Raw genomic sequence first — 25,985 nt, forward strand, 5'->3', positions numbered from 1 at the left:
AGGAGGACCAACTACCAGGTGCTGGGGAAAATGTCAGGGTCCCAGCCCCTCTCTTGATGCTGGAGATCAGGTTTTCTAGCCTGAGGTTCTCTGTGAATGACTGAATCACAATTCCTCTCCTCTACCCAACACTGACATTGGCTTTTCAGTCTGACACCGGCCTCTGCTCAGTTTAGGGGCATCCCTTTTACATAAGGAACATTTCTAAATGCATATGCCTGGGTTCAGCCCTCGGATTCTGATTCCACATCAGAGATTTGGTGAATCAGCACATGACCCAATGAGAAATATTTTATTCATTTAATAAAAGCAGGTGCTGTGCATCTTCCATATAGCAGCCTCTGCTCTCGGAACTGGGTGAACAAAAGAGACAGAAATCCCTACTCTTACAGAGTTGACATCTGTTAGAGAGAAAGAGAAAGAGAGAGAGAGAGAGAGAGAGACAATAGGCAGAACCATTAAATAAATTATATAGTGTATAAAAAGTAATAAGTTCTAGGACTCACAGGCATAGAGAACAGACTTGTGGTTGCCAAGGGGGTGGAGGGTGGGGAAGGGATGGAGTGGAAGCTTGGGGTTAGTAGACGCAAACTATTACATATAGAATGCATAAACAACAAGGTCCTACCATATAGCACAGGAAACTATATTCAATATCCGGGGGTAAACCATAATGGAAAAGAATATAAAAAAGAGTGCATATCTGTGTATAACTGAGTCACTTCGCTGTATAACAGAAATTAACACAACATTGTAAATCAACTATACTTCATTAAAAAGTAATTTCTATATCAAAAAACAAAGTACAGAAAAAAGGGTCTCATGACTTTTCAATAACATATTCATTATCCTAAATCCTAAATCCATCTTTCTTTTTTTGGCCACAGTTGCTACCTTTGATGAATGAGGTGGGTGTTTTCTGAGATGGGACAGGGTCCTGACTCCAGTCTTGTAAGCTTAGGCAGGAGGGCTTGAGCCCCTTATGTGATGTCTCACAGCTTGTCTTCTAGAGGACCTGTCCTCATTTATCAGGCAGCAAAGAAGCAACTCTCTTTGGAAAGAAAAAAAACAGTAATAGCAGAGAGTCGTTGTGGAAACTGAACGAGCTCCTTTCTGAAGTGTGGTCACGGCCTGATGGCCTGAGGTTGAGGGCCAGAACAGTAATTGGCACCCTCAGTGGATGATCAGATAAGAAAAGTCATCCTCTGGCATCGTCTCTTTGTCTAGAAGCATTTGGAAGTGCTTGCATCCATAGTGGATAAGAATTTATGGTTGCTTTACTGTTGCCTTAGAAACAGATTCATTGCTTAGCTTTGAGGCTTTCAGTCAGCAAGAATCACATAGAAGGGGATTCCAGGTCCTGATGGAGAGTCAGGGAGTTCCTTGGAATAACCCCAGCTGCCAGTCAGCAGAATGAGATTAGGCTGCCCCAAGCATAGGACTGGTGAGAATGCCAGAGGTATTCCTTCTGTCTGAGTCAGTTCTCCTTGTAGTCAAAACCACCATAGTTCCTCACTGCTACGCTGCCTAACTACTCGTTGGACCTCCACTGTGGCAGTTTTGATAAAGATCTGTCTTGCAAGTACATACATCCACTTTTGTGACCTCTCCCTTCAACATAGGTGGCTGGGCTTACTCAGTTGGATACCTGTTCACCATCCTTTGTCAGTTCCATTCAGGTCTGCCATCTCTAGGTTCTGGGGCTGTTTGTTTGTTTTAAAGTGAGGGCTTCCCTGGTGGTGCAGTGGTTAAGAATCCACCTGCCAATGCAGGGCATACGGGTTCGATCCCTGGCCTGGGAAGATCCCACATGCTGCGGAGCACCTAAGCCCGTGTGCCACAACTACTGAGCCTGTGCTCTGCAACAAGAGAAGCCACGACAATGAGAAGCCCGCGCACTGCAACAAAGAGTAGCCCCCGCTCACTACAGATAGAGAAAGCCCGTGCACAGCAATGAAGACCCAATACAGCCAAAAATAAAAACAAATAAATAAATGTACAAATAAATAAATAGTGAGCAGAAGATAATGTGAGTATTCTTGCTACTGTGCTGAAGGCTCATTTGGATGATGTAATAATGGATATTCCTGAGTAAGAGCTAGCTGTGGATGTTAAGAGTTGATCTGAAACCACCATGAAGATCAGCCTACCCCATGTTACAGCGTTCAGTAGATCAGGGCAGAAGAAGGCCAGGCAGCAGACCAACATATCAGTGGCCTCTACTTCCTGCTTAATTTTCATGAAAATATATATTGAGACAGTGGGGAGAGTCAGGTAGAGATCTCTTTGAATCTGATGATAGAGGCAAGACCCTAAAAGAATGGAGACAAAAAATGAAGAAAGAACTCTCATTTAGGTGACACCTACCCCATATCCTCACAAGCATTTAGATTTGGCGTTAATTTAATAAAGAAAGAAACTGAAGTCCAGAGAGTTCTTTCCAGTTGCTTCATGGCTAATAAGTTATAGCAGTGTTTTTTGTCCACTGACTTCACAAATTAGACCACTGCCACCTTTTGAGTATAATTATGACATTTTGGAATTAACCTCGGAAGCCCCCTTCCTTTTCCTCTGATAGTGGTGATGGGTTTTTACTGCTCAGTCCATCCTTAGACATTGGTGCCCTTTTGGTTGAGAACATATTGGGGGGATGTGGGTGGGGCAGACCTAAGAGATTGCCCTGAGAGTACTTGCAGGAGAGGTTGCCAGGTAATTGCTAAAAGGTGGGAAAGTGGGGGTCAGCTGTCTCTAGGAACATCCCAGCCCACAGGTTACCTCGGAGCTATGGGTGCTTGTCTAAGCCTCTAATCCATAACATAAAACCAGGCTTGTTGTAATCCTTCCATGGGACTTTTGCTACCTAGGTCCTCCTCTTGGGAGCCAGGAGGTTTTCCAATGGGCTAGTCCAAGCCCAAATCCAGTCATTCTCAAAGATTATTTTACATGCTCTCAGGGATGGTAGCACGGAGCAGTGAATTATATCATCTCAGAGACAGACCAGGCTTTGAATCTTAGTTACTATGTGTCTGACTTTCAGCAAGAACTTAACCTGTCTGAGCCTCAGTCTTCCCACCTACAAAATGGGCTTATAATATCTATCATATAGGGCTATGGTTAGGGCACTGTGCACTGCACAAGTCCAGGGGTGCTATTCACACAGACTCTAGTGGAAATGGCAACATTAGGAGTTGTGTAACAGGGCAATGCTGGTTCTTAGAAGTATTCGATATAATGACCCCTGTAAAGAATTTAGCATGGTGTCTGGGACAGTGTTTAAGAATGGAGCCTGGTATTTCGGTCTCAGGCAATCAACTCTGATTTGCTGTTGTGCCATTTTGAAACTTCCTTCTAAGAAGGAAAATAGTTCAGGGTACAGAAAACACAACGTGCAAAGACCTGGAGGTAAGAAAGTGTTGTCACGTTCAGGGAGTGGAGAGAATTCCCCGATTCTGGAGCTCAGAGGCCGGATCCTAAAAGGTATAAACGCCCTATTGAGGGGGTTTGGGTTTGTCTTCAGGGCAATAGGCAGCCCACGAAGAGTTTTGAGGGGAGTGAGAGAGTCTGATCTGCACTTTAGGAAGTTTGTTTTGGCTGAAACTGAAACGTGAGGAATGGAATGATGAGACTTGGCAGTGATTTGAAGGGAGTGGTTAATTCTATCAGTTCTGGAGACAGGCGCAGCTTCGAGTCTCTGTCCAGTGTTGGCTCTCTGTGTTCTGTCCTACTCCCTCTGAGCAAATACTTAACCTTTCTGATCCTGACAGGTTACCAAGACGTTTTAAGCTGTAAATCTTCCAAAAGGGTCACTGCAAATGTTTCTTTCTCCTTTTTAAACTTTAGATCTTTACCGTATCGTTTTATATACCTAGCAGGCATTGGGGGTCCTTTATAAATCAGATTTTTTTTTATAATAGGCAAATAGTGGCTTCCTTGTTTCTACTCTTACCCCTATAGTCTATTCTTCACTGAACGAGCAGAGAGATCACTTGAAAAGGAAAATCAGCTCACATCACACTTCTGATCGGAACCTCCCTATGATTCCCATCTCCCTCACAGTCAAAGCCAGCATCTTATAATGTCCTCAGTGCCCCCTCGTAATCCATCCCCACTGTGTTCCCAGCTCTTGAGCCCTGCTCCCTTCACTCACTGCCCTCTCAGCGCGTTGGTTTCTTCGTGGTTCCCAGACTGTGCAGAGCACAATTCTCATCCGGGTCTTTGCGCTTACCTTGGAATTCTCTTCCTGCAACTATCCACAAAGCTTGGCCCCTTTCTTCCTTCAGGACTTTGCTCAAATGTCACCTTATCAGAGAGGCCTTCTTTAAACCATCCATTATAAAATCATGCATGCCATGTGTGTGCACACACTGACACACACACTGACACACTCACACACTGACACTCATAGACTTCCTGTACTATTGAAATTGCTCCCTACCCCCCACCACTATAGCACTTTTTACCATCTGACTTTAACATTTATTTGTTTGTTTCCTCCCCATTAGAATATAAGGTCCACAAAGATGGAGACTTTAAAAAAAATTCATTGATGAATTCTCAGGACCTAGAAGAGAGCCTAGTATACCCTTTTAAATTTGTCTGGGTGGCTCTCATAAGTATGGGGAATAAATTGTGGCATCAGGGAGTTAGAACTGGGTCTGCCACTGCTCTTACAGGATGGTTCAATGTTACCTTGTTTTAAGGAGAAATCCTATAACCCACCCAAGCCCAGTAATGACTGAACAAGTAGACACACTGACCATGAACTTTTGCATATTTTGAAAATACGCTTCTTCTAGTTTTCGACCTTTTACTTAGAATGGAATTCCACCACCGCAGCCCTCCGCTGTGTCTTCTTTAGCATGGGAAAACGGTCAAAGCTTATCTCCCAACATTGATGAGCTAAAAACAAGGACTTTAGGTGATGGTGGGCTTGCGGAGGGTGTGCCAGAATGGGCTGGGCCAGGGTGGAGGTTCTCCTGGGCCCAGGTGCAGTTTTCAGTATAAGCCATCAGCCTCAAACATAGCCCAGAGAGTCTAGGTGAATGTGGGCGTGACTCTCAGACAGCATGAGGCTATGAGCGGGTCTAACTCAGCTCCACTTTTAACTTTGTGTCAGGCCACAGGGCTAAGCTCTGGCTCAGGACCCTTCTTATCCCCGTGTTATCCGATGTTATAACCATAACTGGCTTTCCAGAACAGACCTACCCTGACTTGGAGCAGACCCTTCTTAGCTTCAGCGCCTGCCCCTACCACCTTCATCAGAGCCCTGGAATCAGAGGTGATACAAGGTCACTGAGAGGCACACAGCTTGGTTAAGCAAGGCAGAGTGGTGGATGGAGCCACCATGCACCTGAATTCCCCCGCCAGTGATGCTGTTGCCATATCCCTAATTGCTTACTGCCCTTCATCACATGTATACGTTGTGGTCACTGTCATTTTGTCACATGAGCTAATTTAGATGGGATTATTGCCCTTGCATTTTTGGGTCACTTGAATCCTCTATAGAACTAATATGTATTTTAGAATGACCGTGGCAAGTCTGACATCGACACAGAGAAGGAACATTTTATGGCTGGTAACACTGATTTCACAGCCTGCCAAGCAAGAGTCTTACTTACACACTCCAAGACCTGGACCTGCTTATCTCCCTTTCCTGTGTGGGCAGCCTGCAGATTCTAGAGCGAGATCTGTACACAGATATGAAGAGCAGTGCTTGAGGAACCAGATGCCCGGCTGCTAATGCAACAGGAGACCTGGGCTTGCTGAAAATTAGGAGGAAATGTGCTCTCATCAAAACATGCTTTTAAAAACTGTACTTAATGTGTGGAAATATTGCCTTATAGCAGATTTTTTTTCCCCTCAAGTACAAATGCCATTGAGATTTGATTGCAAGCAAGCCTGAAGATTTCTCTGTGCTGCCAAGAGCCATAGGACATGATTTCATGAAATGCAGTGAAAAGTTGTGCTCTAGAATTTAAGATCATCACCAAGCCTTGCGTTGGTAGGATTTTTAGAGTCTAAATTTCATAGCATCACTCTTAACGAGGTGATTTTGGTGATGAAACAGTTTCTGGAAGGTGATTGTACTAACCACAGTTTAAAAGGAAATCTGCCTTAGCAACAAGGAGAAAATTATTCAATGTGTCAAAATTTTTTGTTTTTTCTCATTGGCTGTTAGCATGCATGCATGTGTATTCAACAAGGCAAGGATATAATTGAACATTTCATTCCAGTAAGTCAGCTGTGTACATTGCTCAGTGAATGGGGATTACATGTAGAAAATCCTCAAGTGGAGAGATTGGGCTGTAAACGTTACCAAGGATTGCTTAATCGCAGATGGGTTCTTAGAATCATGATTCTCCGTAGATGTTGTGATAGTCAAATATAAACAAATCATTAGGAAAAGTAATAAAAATAAGTAATTAGTCATGCTTTGGATCTGGATCTAATGATGTGATTTTTCCCCCCACCCTCCCCCATCTTATTTTTCCCAGTAGGTTGGGACAGTTGGAACTCTGCCATTGTCCAACATGCTGCGATTCAGTCTCTCACCCACCTTTTCGATGGGATTTCATGTGTTAGTCATGGTGGCTCTCTTGTTTTCCCACGTGGATCGTATAAGCGCTGAGACAGAAATGGAAGGAGAAGGCAATGAAACCGGCGAGTGTACTGGCTCCTATTACTGTAAGAAAGGGGTGATTTTACCCATTTGGGAGCCCCAAGACCCTTCCTTTGGGGACAAAATTGCTAGAGCGACTGTGTATTTTGTGGCCATGGTCTACATGTTTCTCGGAGTCTCTATCATTGCCGACCGATTCATGTCCTCTATAGAAGTCATCACGTCTCAAGAAAAAGAAATCACCATAAAGAAACCCAACGGAGAGACCACCAAGACAACTGTGAGGATCTGGAATGAGACGGTGTCCAACCTGACCTTGATGGCCCTGGGATCTTCAGCTCCAGAGATTCTCCTTTCAGTAATTGAGGTGTGTGGCCATAACTTCACTGCAGGAGACCTCGGTCCTAGCACCATTGTGGGGAGTGCCGCATTCAATATGTTCATCATTATTGCACTTTGTGTTTACGTCGTCCCAGATGGGGAGACGAGGAAGATTAAGCATTTGCGTGTGTTCTTTGTGACAGCAGCCTGGAGCATCTTTGCCTATACCTGGCTTTACATCATTTTGTCTGTCATCTCTCCTGGGGTCGTGGAGGTCTGGGAAGGTTTGCTTACTTTCTTCTTCTTTCCCATCTGTGTTGTGTTCGCTTGGGTGGCAGATAGGAGGCTTCTGTTTTACAAGTATGTCTACAAGAGGTACCGGGCTGGCAAGCAGAGGGGAATGATTATTGAACATGAAGGAGACAGGCCATCTTCCAAGACAGAAATTGAGATGGATGGGAAAGTGGTCAATTCCCACGTTGACAGTTTCTTAGATGGTGCCCTAGTTCTGGAAGTCGATGAGAGGGACCAAGATGATGAAGAAGCCAGGCGAGAAATGGCTAGGATTCTGAAGGAACTCAAGCAGAAGCATCCGGAGAAGGAAATAGAGCAATTGATAGAATTAGCCAACTACCAGGTCTTAAGTCAGCAGCAAAAAAGTCGAGCATTTTACCGAATTCAGGCCACCCGCCTGATGACCGGAGCGGGCAACATTTTAAAGAGGCATGCAGCTGACCAAGCCAGGAAGGCCGTCAGCATGCACGAGGTCAACACGGAAGTGGCTGAAAATGACCCCGTCAGTAAGATCTTCTTTGAACAAGGAACATATCAGTGTCTGGAGAACTGTGGTACGGTAGCCCTGACCATTATCCGCAGAGGTGGTGATTTGACCAACACTGTGTTTGTCGACTTCAGAACAGAGGATGGCACAGCCAATGCCGGGTCTGATTACGAATTTACCGAAGGAACTGTGGTCTTTAAGCCTGGTGAGACCCAGAAGGAAATCAGAGTTGGCATCATCGATGACGACATCTTTGAGGAAGATGAGAATTTCCTTGTGCATCTCAGCAACGTCAAAGTGTCTTCTGAAGCCTCGGAAGATGGCATCCTGGAAGCCAATCATGTCTCTACACTCGCTTGCCTGGGATCTCCCTCCACTGCCACCGTGACTATTTTTGACGATGACCACGCAGGCATCTTTACTTTTGAGGAACCTGTGACTCACGTGAGTGAGAGCATTGGCATCATGGAGGTGAAAGTATTGAGAACATCTGGAGCACGCGGAAATGTTATCGTCCCCTATAAAACCATTGAAGGGACCGCCAGAGGCGGAGGAGAGGACTTTGAGGACACGTGCGGAGAGCTCGAGTTCCAGAACGATGAAATTGTGTAAGTTCTTTCTTTATACCTATGTGTGTGGTTGAGTTGCGTTTGTGGATGTGCGAATGTGTGCGTGTTTTTTTTTTAAACTAAATGGCGAAGAAAGAATGGAACAGTTACCATACAAGACGACTTTCAAAATATCGAAATATCCTAGCTTCTAGCTCCTATACCACTGATCAATATACTGTATACCCAGAGATCCTAATTTGATTTTATTTTTACTTTTTGTACTTTTACAGTTTTTAAGTACATTTATAGTTTTTAAGTAGATTTATAGAACGAGTCTTCTGACAGAATTTATCCAGGCACTTACGATGGGTTGAAAAATTTGTATTCTATCTTGATCACGTAATATACACACAGAAAGGGAACATTGAAAACCTCACATTATGTCCTAACTTCATTACTGTGTACAAATTGGGAAAGCCCAAAAAAAGAAACATCCCTGAAAAGAATTGCCTGGCTACCAGGGCTGGCTGAAATGATTTCTGCCGCTTTTATCTGACACTGTTTTTGTGATTATATAATGTTTCTGCTTAACTGCTAATGCTTAATTATGACTTAATGACCAATCCTGCCTTTTCAGTTTTATGCCAGCGGGGAAAGTCATTCAGCTCTTATTTAGTTCCAGTCTGATTTTACTTTACATGATTAAACAAACCCTTTTACCCTACCGGTACAAGGATGGGGAGAGAAGTAGGATTCTGTCCAAGCATCCGAGTTGACAGGGAGCAGGTCAGAGAAAAAAAAAAGTGGGGAACAATTTACTGTTCCTACTGGCACTTTACAGTGACATCTGCCAACACTGTAACACAGAATGGCGGGTTGTGCGATAATTATTCCAAAGACAGCTGCTGTTTAGAGAGCTTTTCCTCCTTCCTTGCCGAGGGCCAGGGGCATTGCACTTACCAAAAGCAAACCAGAAAATGTGACTCGATGAGCAGTATCCAGACTGGAAGGACGAAAGGAAACTATTTATAATATCTGCAGTGCAAAAATAGGACATTCCAGTGGATAATTATGTTGGTGGAATCATTGGCAACTTAGGAATTTCAGGAGAAACAATATAAAATATAGTTTGTTCTCAAAATAGTTAACTCTTGTGTAAATGGCATGTGATATATCAAATGGGGTGCATTCTCTCCAAGATGAAATTTCTTCTACAATAAGTGAAGGGAAAACAAAAACAAAGGGAGCCGGATGGGCAGAGGAAACATATTTCTGAAAGAGCCTTCCAATACCTATCACCTCTTTGACGTTGTTGTATAGAGATGGACAGTTAGTGTGATATCACAATGAAATCAAGCAAAGAGAGATAATAGCCATCTTCGGATGTGTGTGTGGGGAGAGCTTTTGTTGAATATCTATTTTACGTTGGTTCTTATGTTGTTAATGTTCCGCTTAGCGAGATGTGTTTTGTCAGGACAAATATTTTACTGAAAGATAGTAATATAATAGCAAATGAATCTACTGCACGCCCAAGGAAGGATTTTCCCAAGGGCCCGTGTTGAATGTGATCCTGCCCACGTTAGCACATAAACTTTATTTCTTTGCTAGGAATTCTTGCTCATTCCATTTTATAATCATTTCAATTATTGAACCCTCTTGTATTTGATATAGTTTTACATGGATTACAAGTGGTATTGAATGTTGTTAAAGGAATATTGCATGTTGTTAAATGAACTCACAAGGGTAGCTCTTAAATATGACCAAATTAGTGTTTTGTTTTATTTACTCATTTTACTTAGGGTGTTGTCTCAAGAAAATGTGATCTTGCTTTCTCCTGAGAATACTGGCTCTCTACTTGTTCGAGAGGCAGACTTTCCCATCCAGGACTTCTACCAAAGCATAAATAAATAACTTTCTTTTGGGCACAGTGTAGTAGAAGATGAAGAAGGGAAAAAAAAGAGACAGTGATTTGATGGTATAATTTATTCTGTCAAGCTCCATTTCAAACATTCAGCCTGTGCCATTAAATTGATTTCATTCTTGCTAAGGAAGGAATATTGCCAAATTTCAGCTTTAGAATCTTAGATACCTTGTGAAAGCTGGTAAGAACTGCTGGAATTATCAGCATGTCTCTATATGTGTTCTTAGGCATATTCTAGTTCAATGGCCAGTTCCTAGTTTTATAAAATTTTTCCTATATTTTATTTGCTAAGTTGAAATATGAAATTTTAGCAACGGCAAAACATTTTATTTATAAGTGAAATGAAATTACAGCCCTACATTTTTCTCTTCTTTCTAGAATTTTAATTTTAAGGCGTTTTTATCTTAATGTTGTAGAGTTTTACTACTGACGAGGTTTGTAGATGGGTAATCAGTCTATGGCTTGAATAAATTTATTGCAGTGCCTGGGACTTAGCCTTAGGCTAGGCACCAAGAATTCAGACAGAATGCTTTTAGAAAAACATAATATTATCAAGATCCCTTACTCTTTCTTGTTATGGATCATTTTTCCTCTGGTAGTTTCCAATGCCAGATCCACACAGTCAGATCCATGTGAAAGAGAGTTTGTCATCATGCAGCCTAGTTGAACTATGTAGACACAACTCAATTTATCTTTAAAAATGAATTTATATTTCATCCAATTAGTTACTCTTGAGAGATGACTTTCTCAAAAACCTAAAATACATAGATGGGACTATTGACGCCACTGAGCTTTATTAGATACTTAAAAAAATTTTTTTTTGTTTGTTTAATGATGTGCATGAACCCAGAATTTATGATTCTTTCCAGAGCATCATAAAGAGATTCCTGGAAAAGCCTGGATTTAAAGTATATCTAATTTTAAGAAGCCGTTAACCAAGGTAGAAATAGGGTCCAGCCTGATCAGGGATGGAGATCAAGAGGCAATCGGGTTTACTGATTCATAGGTTTTAAGAACAAGACAGATTCCTAATCTTTGACCTCATATTTAGTGTAGAAGAAGTCTCTTAAGTTTATAAAATAAACATGTCTGTACCTATTCATTCATATTTTTATGTAAATGAGTTGAATTATTTCAACATGACCTCTTTTAAGATCAAAATCCATATTTGAGGAAAATACCTGTAAGTGGTAAGTGGTGTTTGTAGTCTCTAATAAAATGTATTCTCGGCAAAACATTTGAAAATTACAATGCAAAAACTCATTACATAGATATAATTAACAGTTAGCACATGCTTTTGTATAAACTCAATCAGTGACAAATACTAAACCCATGCCAGCTGATCTTGACTTTCAACAAGGAATTCTGTCTAATGTTAACAGCTGATAAAAAATAAATGAAGAATATGCTAATTTGATTTGTGATTTGGTAGGTGACATCCACAGATTTGAAGTGCTACTAATGTTTGTTCTTTAATGATGCTAGTTTAGTGGTAATAATTATTACAAAATGTTGTTTGGTTTTTCAAGGTCTAACGTGTTAGCTTGACTGTTCTGGAAAATGTTAAGTTTAATTAACTAGAGTAGATACAAATCAAATTTAATTACTTAGTTATAGCCCAGCAATCATGTCATTTTGGGAAGATTACGCAAAAGATCATGAGCATTTACTGTTATACATTTAAAATTCAAAGTTGGAAAACAAAGAATGTAGGTTGGAAAATTGACATAACATCTTGCTTAGCAAATCATTTTACTGGGAGTTTCTAGCCATAATTTGTTAAGCAATGGATCTGTCCAGAATTAATTTGGCTTTAAAGACTCTTACATTTTCAAGTTTGATTGTAACTTCATTAACTCTAGCACATACAATATGCAAGACATCTCAACAAATACAGCTTTTGGATGCAATATATTTACATCACTTTTTTTGGAAAAATACATAGAAAAGAAATTTTTAGTATTATATAGGTTTTATGGAATCATTATTATTATATTCCACGGAAAATAAGTACTTTGTTTTTGCTATTTATATTACTAGTGTTCTTTTCTTGCTCTATAGAATCCCAAGGAGTAAAGACCTAGCTATATGAGATAGCAATTCAATTCTGAGAGCAGAACAAATATGTAATACGAGAAGGCAATCAGCTATTTAAAAAATGAAAAAAATATTACGAAAATTTGAAATGATCAGAACAAGAATAATAATGTGTGTTTGGGGGAATCCAAAATGATGAAAAAAACTAGAGAATGTAGTATTAGACAAGAAAGACTGTTAGCACATATTACCTAGAATCCAACATATTCAAGATTTACTTTGTGGCAGAAGAATTTTATCTGCAACGTTTAGCCTATTAAAGTGACGGAAGCATGATACTTTAGACTGACATAAAGTTTTCCTGTGTAATGTAAGAAATTTAGATGGAATAATTTTAGGGTTTTAATGGACTTCTGCTTTGGTGGGTTATCTTTTCAGTCTGGAATATTTCTCTCTTCTTAGAAGCAAACCACATGTAGTATCATCTGAAAATCTAAACTATAACTACAAGAAATGTTTTTATAAATGTATATGTTTTCATGAATGCATAACTGTTATAAAAAATAAGACAGGGTAAGAGCCAAAAAAAATTACAAGTTCTAATTCACTGCTGGCGGGAGCCTAAATTGATTATGTGCAGAAGGGTTGTTTACCATGTCAATCAGATTGCTATGTTTGCTGTTGTAACCTCATTCTCCCACTGCTGATTAGAGTTTGGGGTTATGATATAGTTATGTAAAGAAGTTTTACCTTAGCAAATGAGGAGATGTCATAGTTTAGACACACTGAAGTGTTTAAAGTATGGATTCTTTTCTGAGTCATCATTCAAGGTTATCGCGTAGGGGGCTCTTTGTTTCTCTGGTTCAGGGTTAGAGAAGAATTTATATAACAATCAATCTGCGCATCCTTACTAAGCTCCTGATTTGCATTCAGCGCTGGGCTAATCATTAGGAAGGAAACAGAAGAAATATCCTCCAAATACTCTAAAATGGGAGATAATGAGATAACGTGTTTTGTTAAGTACAAACATCATTACAAAGATAAGGTATAAGTTGTAGGAGAAGCCTTAATTTAGGGCAAAATATTTGCATTTGCTGGAAGCATAATTGGATAGAAAAATGTGATGTGCACTTTAAGATGGAATCATAACTTGGTAAACCTGAGTGTGTGGACATTTTCAATAAATAAGATGGTTCTCAATATTAATGAAAGACTCAGTGACCATTCATTTTCTTTAGTGGGATTTTATTTTTATATATATATACATTCTTGTTTCTATTCTTTTCCATTATGGTTTATCCCAGGATATTGAATATAACTCCCTGTGCTACACAGTAGGACCTTGTTGCTTATCCATTCTGTATATACTGGTTTGCATCTGCTAACCCCAAACTCCCCCTCCATCCCTCCCCAACAACTCCCTCGCCCTTGGCAACCACGAGTCTGTTCGCTATGTCTGTGAATCTGTTTCAGTTTCGTAGATAAGTTCATTCGTGTCATATTTTAGATTGCACATGTAAGTGATATTATATGGTAATTGTCTTTCTCTGACTTACTTCATTTAGTATCATAATCTCTAGGTCCATCCATGTTGCTGCAAATGGCATTATTTCATTTAATGGGATTTTAAGTCATTATGAGGGCATTTAACTTAATCTGAGTATATATCCCTTTAAGCCAATCACAGAAGACCAATACTGCATGATTCTACTTATATGAGATATCTAAAATAGATAGGAGATATCACTCAGAGAAGCAAAGAGCAGAATTGTGGTTGCCGGCGGAAAGGGAAGGGAAAACGGGGAGTTGTTAACCAACGGGTATAAAGTTTCAGTAATGCAAAACGAGTACGTTCTAGAAGTCTGCCGTACAGCATTGTACCTGTAGTTAACAGTATTGTGCTGTACTCTTAAAAATCGGTTAAGAAGGTGGATCTCGTCAAATGTTTTTTACTACAGTAACGTAAAAATTAAAAATTGTTAAATGAAAAAATACCTGTTCTACTTAAAAAAAAAAAAAGCGTATGTGCTCGCCCCTCCATATCTCATTGCGTCTTAGAGTTTCTAAGCGAACTTCACAAGATTTCTAGTAAAATGTTGCCAGTATTTTCTTTTGCACTTAGTGAATTAGTCCTTGGTCTCTAGAAATGCTTTTGACTTCCTTTAATCCTATAACAACTGGAGTAGCCCTTAACCCACTCTGCCTCCCCATTCCCTCCATCTTCTCGGTGATACCAGTGTACAACCATCATCTTGGTAGAACCCAGGCAGATGTCACATCAAATTGTGAAGTGGGAAAAGATTTTCTTTGGTTTTCCTTCCTGAGGTCACTGGTAACCCATGGAAGGAGATTTAAACGTGCTTAATTCTTTTGAATGGAGCCACCTTGAGGGTATAACACCTGTAATGGGGTTTTATTTGTTGTTAGCTGTTCTGTCCTTGTTAGCTGAGGTGTAGAAAATTGCCAGTGGGTTACAATATCTTGAGAACCATAGAGGTTTTCCTGTAAAGTATCTTGGTCATGTTCTGGCATGGTTACTGAAATCTGCTCACTGGAGATTCATTCTTTGGGATAGGAAAGCTGTTAGGCCCCTGTTACATTGTAAATGCCATGCAACTCTTAAGGGTTATCCTTGCAACAGTAGAATAGAAGTGGCTCTGGGCCAGGTGGCAGGAAAGAAGGAAAGGACAGCCAAATGCAAGGTGGGTCCGTGGCACTAGAGATCTTTATCACTGGCTTGGGTGAGCGAGCTGAGGGGGGTCCTGTGGAAGGTGTCAATGGAACCAACCAACACCTAGTGGGGTTTTGCTGCCGGCTTCCCACAATGCCTTGCACTTTCTGTCCTGGGAGTGGGGAAGTCCAGAAAGTCCTGGAAGGGAAAACAAGCAGTAAACAATATGGGCAGAATTAAAGGAAATCTCCTCCTTTGCTTCCTCTCCTGGCTTGACAGACTGCCTACGTAATACCAGATCTGTTTGCCAAAGGTTGAGCCTTCCAGAGCTCATTCTTTTTACAGGCTTATACAGCAGGCTTGTTGTAAAGCCAGGCGAAATAAACAATGCCTTTTCATTTCCTGCCTTTCTCCCCAGGATTCAGTGCTCTCCATGACATTTTCTTTCCCTCTTACAATGTCTCTATAGGGTCAGAGAGGGGAATAGGCATTGTGTTCTCTGTGACAGTTGAAGATATGCAGGCAAGGGACAAAAACAAGCAGAAGCAGAAATCAGGGAAGTTTCACTATGTCTGGTAACTCAGATATTAATGACAAACCTGGAATATTTTATTTCTAGATACAATTTTTTAAGCTTAGGTAAGAGAGATCCTGAGTGCTGGGTACCCTTGAAGCCCTGGGGTGACCCTTGAAACCAAGACCACCTGGCTTTTCCATGTTAGGCTTTCTGAGATAAAAGGTGGACTTAGGAGGAGCTCTCAACTTGGCTTCCATACCCAGGATTGGAGCTCTACCTTTGTCCCCTACTAGCTTTGTAACTTTCAGCAAATTACTTAAGCTCTGTGTCAGTTTCCTCACCTGTAAAATGAGGACGATGGTGGTAAAGGTGGTGATGGTATTGGTAATTGTGGTGCTGGTGGTAGTGGTGATAATGGCAGTGATACTGGAGCTGGTGGTGATGGTGGTGGTAGTGGTGTATGTAGGTGATGGTGGTGGTGGTGATGATAATGATACTGGTGGTTGTGGTGGTGGTGGTATTGGAGGTTGTGGTTTTGGATATGGTGGTGGTGATGGTGGTGGTAATGGTGTAGGTGGTGATGGTGGTAGTGGTGGGGATGGTGGTGAAGGTGATAGTGGTGATGATAATGATACTGGCGGTTGTGGTGGTGGTGGTATTAGAGGTTGTGGTTTTGGATATGGTGGTGGTAGTGGTGCAGGTGGTGATGATGGTGGTGGTGGTGATAATGGTGGTGTTGGAGGTGGTGGTTTTGGACGTGATGGTAATGTGCAAAGCGACAGTGGTGGCGGAGATGGTACTAAGACGTATTGAAAGCCAGGTTTCATGCTGTTTTCCTTGCAATATTCATTTGATTTAATCCTCACAACTGAGTTAGGTGCTATTTTGCAGATGAAGAAATTGAGGCTTAGAGAGTAACTAACTTTCTTTGGGTCACACAGCTAATAGGGGAAGATCTAGAATTTAGCAGTAGGACTGCCTGACTGTAAAGGCTACATTGCCTCCTCTGGGCTGTTCTCCCCTCCCCTCAAGTGGCTTTCATAGGTGAGATGGGGACAAGCAAGCAGGTCATGGTGCTGTGACCCTGACTACATGTGGTCATGCAGCTCCGAAGATGGGAAACTAGAACAGTCATGTATCTTTTCTGGAGTTCTTGAACAGCATTGCCCCCGACACTCCATCAACCTAGAAGAGCCATGATGAACTGAGTTTGAGAAGCAAGAAAAACTCTAAATCCCTCCATGTACCTGACCTGCCCAAATTATTGTCTATTCTCTTCTCTCTCAGAGTATTTATTTCCTCTTTTCCTGAAGAGTAAAGAAACCCTATTAATAGCTTTCTGTCATTGCCTGCACTGGCTCTGTAATGTTTAACTTCTTTATATGGCCGAACAGTGAATGCAGCTTTTCTCCATTCTTAAAATAGTAGTTTCTTGGTGTTTCCTTTTTGTATATTACAAGACAGTGTAAAGTAGTGATGACCCATCTACCAGAGGATGCTTGTTACCTTGCGTCAGCACTGCCACTAAATTTAAGAAATTATGATGTCTGACCCTGGAGGTCATTAACAGTAAGAATTCTTGGTTAGGAGGTTTTCCTAGAGGAAGGGACCTACATGGCAGTTCAAAGGATACAAACCTACCCACAGCAAATGGAATTTTCAGCAGCTTTTTCAAAAGTCCAATTCCAAGTCACTCTTGCTTTTGACCTACATTCTTTCTAGGGCACAAGAACAACAATAGCAACAAAACCACTTCGAACTAAAGTCAGATGACTGTCCAAAGACAGCCTGTATACACTTTATACAAACTCAGTATTCAGGTGTGTCTGTAACTCATTTGCTTTCAAGTAAAGTTTTATTTTATTTTTTAAACTTTTGCAGGGGAATTATTGGTCTGTTTGGAGTAAATTCACTGCCGATATGTTTATAAATATAACTAATTGTAACATTTAACATTAAGAAGCCCCCAACTTTTCCCTTTCAAAAGAGAACTTTCCTCTCTCACACACACACATTTATTATTTACCAAGATAAGGGTGGGAAAGCAAGATTAAGTCCTGTTAACATAGAGTTTAATTTTTAGGGCACAATAAAACAAAAACAACTCCCAAAGGACAGCTTTCATCCTAGCACGTTAAACGTTGCAATCTTAACTTGACACTGTGTTTAAAATGAGCTATTCTGTTTAATTTGTAGAAAGAGAAGGGGAGAGAATAGAGAGCCGAGGGAGAAAGAGAGGTGGAGGCAGGGAGAGTAGGAAAAGGGTGGGAGTGGACAGAGAAAGAGGGAAGAGGGAAGGAGGAAGGCGGGCAGAGGGACAGAGACAGAGGCAGAGAGTGTACAGCCCTGACTAGATTTCGGCTGTTACTAAAATGAGGCGAAGCCTGGAATTAGTTCAGATTCTTGCTCAAGCAAACAAACGAAAGGCATTTTAAGAGGAAGAAAAGAGACGTGGGATTCACTCAAACTGCTGCTTTATTAAAAATAGACAGCCACTTTGTCCTTGGAATCAAATGTACACATGCTTGAGGAGCCAGAGGAAGCTGGTGGGATCCAGTAGGGCTGGTACCCACTCCACTTTATGAATACCCTCCTGTGTCAAGTCCCTTGTAAGATGCTGGGACAAGAGTGGTGACTAGGACACAGCCCCTGCCATGGAGAACCTCACACTCTACTTGAGGCAGTAGCTGTACAGATATCCAGTCCTACAGCGACGTGGCTGTATCACAGCCCATCGCCTCTCCGTGCCATCCTGCCTTCCTTGGCCCCATCCTCACAGTGCCTTTTGAGGGGGCTTTTGCCGCTGCTCTTTAAGCTGAGAAGGAAGGACGCTGAGCCGTCAGCAAGGCTGCGGGCAGAAGCAACCACGCCGTGTGCCTGCTCTTCCCCAGAAGAGAGCCACACTGCGCCCTCTGCCTTCCCGTTCCACTCCCCCAGATGGCTCCCGTCACCATTTTGGCTGCCCTCTCAGATAGAGACCAGAAGAGTAGAGACTGGGAACAATTCAAGTCTGGTTCATTGTTCATAGCCATCGTGAACTCAGAGGGATGTGAAGTAGGGAAAGGTGGCAACATTGGCTTTGAACCTGAGCAGCTGTCTGTCTTCAACTTTGTTTCCTAATCCTGTGCATTACGAGGGGAAGCGGATATTACTCATGTCTGAGTCTTTCCTCTAAATGGTATGAATTTATTGAGCATAAACAACAAGGCTAATACAGACATTGGAGCCACCTAGCCAGGAATTCAATCAGCTGGGGCTTAATGCCTTCAGGGTCCCAGACTCAGGTAGCTCAGCATCGCAGAGTATCTGGACACGGCGTTGAAGGAGGATGGACAGATTACCAGGGCAAGAAAGTAAACTGCAGGGGTCCTTTTTGAGTTGTTCATAGGGAAAAAGAACTCTATATATGGGTGAGTTCTGGCATGGTTTAAGTCGATGTGTTATAGGAAGTGTAGCTATAAATATAAAAGTAGATATAATAAAATAATAATATTAAGTCTTCACTGACCTGACAATATCTAGGGTTAAAATATCCTGCACAAATTAGTTGTTTGAATAACTGAAGCATATTGTATAGTTTGAATTCTTTTAGGAAAGGAACATCTTTCCTAATAGCCCATGACTTCCATAGCCATTGTGAACTATATTCTCTTAAACGGATGTGTTTTTATTTGGTTGTTAATTTAATAATCAGTTCTCACATAGGAAATCCTTGGGATATTTTGAGGTGGATCTGGGTCTTTGGTCTTGCAGTAAAGTTTTCCAGTCTTTAAGTCTACTGAGTTTTGAGTCCTTGTAATATATATATATATATATATATATATATATATATATATATACACACACACACATATATATATATTTCCTTTTTTACAGTTAGGCTGTCAGTGTGCCTAACTCTGCTATGTTCATTTAAAATTTGTTGCTTCTCTAACTTGCACACAGAATGAGAGTGAATAGAAGGTATCATTATGGACACAAAATGACAGTGTTCAGAAGTGAAGGTCTTAGCACTTTCCTTAGTGGATGGTCTTTGTGACAGTTGTCGTAGCTACCCAGAACCATCATCTGTGGTAGTATAATGTTTGAGAGCAGTCATTGTGGGCCACACTAGCCGGGGCTTAAATCCTTGCTCTGTCACTCATCAACTGCATAGGTTCATAAATTTTCAACCTCTCTGTGTTTCAGTTTCATCATCTATAGAGTGAGGATAATAGAACCTATTTCAAAGGTTTAAATCCAGCTAGCCCATACCTGCAGTATAGTAAGGTCTCAGTAAATGTTAGGTGCTATCCTTGTAGCCCTCAGTTACTTTCCAGCTGGTTATTTATGGAATTCTAAGATAGGCTTGCTGGGAATTAGGCAGAGGGATTTCTTCTCTTCCTTTTCTTAAGACGCACACACTACGGAGTTTTGGGACTGTGTGTGTGGTGCATGTGTGTGTACCTTGTGTGTGTGCACATGTGCTTGTGCTTAGGGGAGGGGAACTCAAGGCAGTTAGTTGTCTCTACAAGCCTAGTAAAAATGATAGCTACAGAAAATGATCAAAAGTATAAGATGCAGCCCAGAATATACCCTGTCAGTGAAATCATAATTTTGGTGGAGGGCGGGAGGGGAAGCAAGATAAAATATGGAGACCAGAGAACTAGGGCTAGTAGAGAACACAGGAGGGGTCAGAGCTTTTACATAACACTATGCTATTTACAAGGTTCCTGTGTGTCTATTTCATCTTCACACCAATCCTTTGAGGCATTAGTGCATTTATTTTAGGGCAGAGAGAGTTCCACAGTGATGGATACATAGTAGGAGCTCAACAAATCATTTTGAAAAGATAGCAGAAAGAAAGGGGGAAGCAACAAAACGTTTACACATGAGAAACTGTAAGTTCACAGAATGAGATGAATTGTAATAAATAGCAGAGCCCGAACAGGAAACCAAGTAGTATATTGACACCTCATTTGGTGTTCCTGACCTTACACCAAGTGGTTGGCTGTTGGGTCTTGTACTTACCCTACATCTCTTTCATATGCTATCATCAAGTCAAACTCTGGAGAAGCTGCCTAGTTGGGTACCCACTCTCATTCCCACTAAGTTTTCATGGCAATTCTTTCCTTTATTATCCTTTTGAAGAGTATTTTAGCAAGATTCCACTTCGATTAAATTGTTTGGCCAAGGAGGGGGAAAGTGTTGCATTTTGATTCTTTGTGCTCTGCATGTCCTTGCCTCAGGAGTATCTAGGATGATGATATAAATATGCCTGAGACGTTTTTGTGAGATCAGGCGAGTTACTAGGAGTCAGAGGTGGGTGGTGGGTTATGATTGGAATAATAAGAGTAATAATATGCTGTATTGAAGTAGTGGAATGTCCACTTCTATTATGATTGCTGTGAAATGAAATGCCTCATGTGACAATGCCAGGATAGTATTCTTAGTCTTACCCCAAAATACACAGGTCCTTGGACTTGGGTGATGCCTTTTACGTCAATGTTAATAATGCTGCCTTACAAGAAACTGGTTACATTAGCAACTTACCCATGGATCCTCATCATGCCTGGCATGCTGCTTTTGTCCACATTGTCTAAACTTATCTTTATTCCTTACCAATTCTGTTTCTTGCATCCATCCGTGTGTTAATCGACCACAGCAGAAATGTATTAACTTCTTAACTGTGGCTTTTGTGCTTAATCTAGAGACTTGAAGACGATTGAGAGTCCCTTTTTTTCCAAGCTTAAATTTTAATAGAAAAAAGAACAATTATAACACAATAATTCTAACATAGTGATATAATCATGATGATAGAGACAAAGTGCCTTGGGAGTTCAGTAACGCTTGGTCTGCAGTTGTACAAGATTAATTTTTCTTCTCTCCTGTCTTTTTCTTCTTCTTTTTAAAATAATAATCCCCAAACATATTTGTTACAAAGAGTTGAATCCTCTTGGTAACTGTGAAAAGTATGGTGAAATCTCATCTGAACTACCTGAAAATGATAATCAGTTTTTTCACAATTACGACCATACATGATATTCACAGCATACTGACTGATTCCATGATGGAAAATAATCCCTAAATAAGCATGATTTGTCTAAATTTGTATACGTGTTAGACAGATGGGGGCGTCCAATATATGCAAGAAGAATTTATTGTAATATATATACTAAATCTTCATACAAGAAGAATTTATTGATATGATAAATTCAGTGAGCAAACATATTACTCTGAATTCAAATGCACATTCTAATTCAACTCAATATCTAACACAGTATTTAAATCTGTGTCAGGAAGGAAATAAAAGCACTTTAAGGATGGCTTTTTCACTATTTTTGTTTTAAATACATTGCTCTAAACACGTTTTTTAAAAGTTTTACCTTTAAATTTTTGGCAGAACTAATCCTAACACTTGCTTTAAAGCCAATTAAACTTTGTATTAGACTGAATATTAAGAAATAAAACTTGATTATGTTTTTCTTAGTTTAGCTCCCAATCCCCAGTGATGTCTCTTTGGAGAGTCCTCCCAAAGTTCCTATTCTTCTTTCCTGTTAAAGTCTGTTGCATTGAAGTTAGTGACAAGATGCAGAACAGGGAGGATCTTCTTTGCATTATTTTAAGTTGTCAAATATCAATAGTCTAAGACAGTTTAAAATGCTGATTTATGGGGCTTCCCAGGTGGCGCAGTGGTGGAGAGTCCGCCTGCCGATGCAGGGGACACGGGTTCGTGCCCTGGTCCGGGAAGATCCCACATGCCGCAGAGCGGCTAGGCCGTGAGCCATGGCCGCTGAGCCTGCGCGTCGGGAGCCTGTGCTCCACAACGGGAGAGGCCGCAACAGCGAGAGGCCCGCGTACCGCAAAAAAAAAAAAAAAAAAAAAAAAAGCTGATTTATGGAAACAAACTTACTTTGCCCACTGAGAGAAATGTTGGCTGGGTCCTAAACACATGTTCACATGTGTGAATCCGAGTCCTCCGACCCAGCTCTACCACTAACCAGACCAGTAACTTTGGGCAAGTCATTTCATTTCTCTGAGCTTCAGTTTTTTTGTAAACTCAGTTTTCTGTAAAATCAGAGTCGCAGTAAATGATATATACATTTTCTTCCATTTCAAAAGAAATGGTTGCTGTCCTTTTGAGAGAAGACATTTTAAGAAATCACGTAACACTGAATAAGATTTACAGTGACGTATGAGGAAGCTTGATTTGTAGTTCTTTTTGTTTTTTAATCACTCCGTGTCTTAGTTTTCTTGGCGTAGCCATTTACAAAAAAGAAACACATTGAAAGACAACAAGTAACCTAAAAACCAAATAAGTGAAGCTTAAATCCTTTCTTAGGGAGTCTTGATAAGTTCTGAATTTGCAAAATCATATACATCCACTGGATTGATCTGTTAAAATGGTACGATGTCTTATTTAAATTGACGTTCCTGTCACTGCGTATTAGGGTAACCGTGTAATTTATTGTCCATATCGGAGCACTTTTTCTAGTAAAGGGGGGCATTATTAATAATTATGCAGTTGTAATAATTAGGAAGTATGGCATAGTTAACCCTAATTTTAACCACTCTCTAAGTGCGTGCCGTTTCAGAAAAGTAGAGATTGTGTTTCTACTAAAGACAATTGTAATGAGAGCAATAGTCATCAGAAATGAAAGACTTTGATGTTTCTGTCTGCTTCACTTACCCACATCCTATCCATTTTTTTTTTCCAATGAAGCTATTCAAAAATCATCTAATGCAACTTGGCTGGTAAACACATCTGCTAGAATGCAGACAGATATGAGGGATTAATTAGATTAGAGGCAATGGAAGAGGGAATCCATTATGCCCAAACCACAACTCCGGTGGTTTGCTAGTCAAACCACATTGACAGGTTTCCTTTTTATTTTTTGTATGGATTAAACAATTGATTTTTTCTTCTCTGTCTTCAGGGAAATTGTAGAAGCAGATCTGTGGGGTTGTAAGTATAGTGTTCTCTGGAGCACACAAAAAGTTACCAATTATGTCTTTATTTAAGAAAAAAAAAAAAGAATCTCTGAAGTCCCTTCCAGCTTTAAAATGTAATTATTCAGCAGCATTACACCCTCCTGAGACTCTGTGACCATGTCTTACCTTATATGTCCTTAGGCTTGATTGGCCAAGCCTAGAGAAATGCTTGGTGAGCTTCTTTAGGCTATCCCCATCATTCTTCATGCATTCCGTGGATACTCCTCTGGGCCCTGTCCTTACATACTCTTCCACTCCCTCCTACAACAACTATCTGAGCCAGATGGTCCATGCTCTTTGGTATCCAGATGACACAGATCCATCTGTGTCTTTCTTCCCCAATGTTACCATCTGCAGAGGGCTTTCTTACATTGATTCCTGCTGTCTTATTATAAATCATTTTCTTCTTTTTTTAACCTATAGTGTTCTTTTCAGGATGGCCATGTCGGAGTAGAAAGGAAAATATATTGATCTGTAGGCATAAGCCAATTCATTCCAGTCAAGTTAACTCTCTGTTTTCTGTAGTACATATGTTGACTCATCATAAAGTTATGACAAACGAGGCTTATTTATTGATTTATAAGAAAAGGAGGGCTTCCCTGGTGGCGCAGTGGTTGAGAGTCCACTTGCCGATGCAGGGGACATGGGTTCGTGCCCCGGTCCGGGAAGATCCCACATGCCATGGAGCGGCTAGGCCCGTGAGCCATGGCCACTGAGCCTGCTCTGCAACGGGAGAGGCCACAACAGTGAGAGGCCCGTGTACCACAAAAAAAAAAAAAAAAAAAGAAAGGGAAAAGGTATTGCAAAATTACCTGAACAGTGAATAAACTTCCAAGAGACTAAAACAAGTCCTTATTTAAGCATAGGAGTGGATGGAAGAGAAAAATATTGGAAGAATTCAGTATTTAAATTAATGAAGTGATAGGTAATTATAGATCAGTCAAGGCAAGAACAATAGAGAATTTAGCCCAAGGAAAAATCAATCAGGCAAATACAGAATCAGAATTATTAGACCTGGAAATATCCTTTAGTAAAAAATAAATCTGAGAGTTTTAATTCACCACACCCATGTTACTCAGCAGAATATACAGGTAACATTATGCAGTGGTCCCAGTGTGCTAGGTACACATCAGTCACACCATCACATTAAAACCCACCTGGTTGCTACACCTCATGTAGAACTCTATATATAGATGCAGACATGTACAGATGTTTACTTCCCCACAGTCTACCTGTCTCAGTGGCTAGAACCTCAACAGTTCCCAGAGTTTTGGTCTCAATATTGTTTTTTAACGAAATCAGCACCTAAAATAAAAGGCAGCAAAGAATGGTTTCAGTCATTAGTAGCTCTGTAATCACTTTGATTTGTGTTTCATTTTATAAACTACTTGACGGGCATGAGCAATCTTTTTACATTAGGGAAATCAAGGTTTTGGTTTTCTGTTTCTAAATTGTTCTTACAATTAAGGTGCAATTTAAACATTAGGTTATTTCTCTTGCATACTTCCTATATATTTCCTTTTTCAATTGGTATAAAATATGAGACTCAAGAAAGGAATTTTCTGAGCAGCTGTTAGGTGGTAAATCAATCTGTGTAATTCAGGTACTACCTCGTGAAACACTTCACCAGGTGCCTGCAACGGGTCAGCTTATCGTTCATGAGAACATATGCATCTTCTTTTATTTACATCTATTACACTTTTACCTACGTACCCAGGGATTAGTAAATATCTGCCTTATAAACAAAGAAAATTGAATAAAACTTCTTGACACACGTTACACCTTTGTATACCTTTGAGTTCCTACTTAAAGGATGTTGATTTAGGTTTATCATGCTGTGCCGTAATATTATATGTAATAAAGCCTCAAAAAAGCTGTGATATGAGTGTTTCCATGCGATATGAAACTCACATGGTATTTAGAGAGAAGGTGTAAAGTAAATCAATGCTAGTAACATCTGAATTCTTCCAGACGTTTTCTTTATTAAGAAAAAAAAAGGGATCTGTTTGTAAAGATTCTTAAAATAGATAATTTTAAAGATCAAAAATGATAGCCAGAAAAAAATACCCTCTAAATTAGACTCTAACTTTTCAGGGGTTACTTAAATGGAATCAATAACAGCAGAAGTTTTCAAGAGTTTTCATCTATAGTAAAATTGTGTTTATGTCTTTCTAGTTGATATTCTCATGATAATGCTCTATATTTTTATTATTGTGACTGACTTACATCTTTGCAGTTTTAGCAGCTTTGGTTTTGTGGACATTATATTTGTCAGTGAATTTAACAGGAATCTTTGAAATCGATAAGATTACCTGTGCCGTCTTTGATCTGTGCAGGCAATAGTGCCTAAGAAGCATATTTTTAGCAGGGAAACAGTCTGAATATTCTTGCTGTTAAAGTAGTGCTCCCTTCCTATGGACAAGAAATAGCTTCAATTAAGGGTGCACACCCCCTCCAAGGCAGTGTTAAATTTATAGCAATGAGCGCTATAACTAGATAATTTTTCTCAGACTTTAGTCCAGTGCCTTATATACGGCAAATGGATGGAAATAATGTACTGCCCCTCTATGTTAAACAGCCTTTGCATTTTTAGAAG

The 25,985-nt window shown here is 40.4% G+C and overlaps 1 protein-coding gene across 3 annotated transcripts in view; it reads left to right on the forward strand.

Annotated features, from left to right (window-relative positions):
* SLC8A1 (solute carrier family 8 member A1) overlaps positions 1 to 25,985 on the forward strand; it is a 344,765-nt gene that overhangs the window by 13,075 nt on the left and 305,705 nt on the right. For 2 of the 3 annotated variants that reach the window (XM_029231461.1, XM_029231460.1), the window contains exon 2: positions 6,498 to 8,329. In XM_029231461.1, coding sequence (XP_029087294.1) covers positions 6,531 to 8,329 — 1,799 coding nt within the window. In that variant the 5' untranslated portion in view covers positions 6,498 to 6,530. Of the gene's footprint in view, positions 1 to 6,497; positions 8,330 to 25,985 lie in introns of those variants that run through there. The other variant, XM_029231462.1, reaches the window with a different exon arrangement.

Source organism: Monodon monoceros, unplaced genomic scaffold (assembly GCF_005190385.1).
Source record: "Monodon monoceros isolate NGI ecotype Baffin Bay Population unplaced genomic scaffold, NGI_Narwhal_1 Super_Scaffold_19, whole genome shotgun sequence".
In the NCBI taxonomy this organism is placed as follows: Eukaryota; Metazoa; Chordata; class Mammalia; order Artiodactyla; family Monodontidae; genus Monodon; species Monodon monoceros.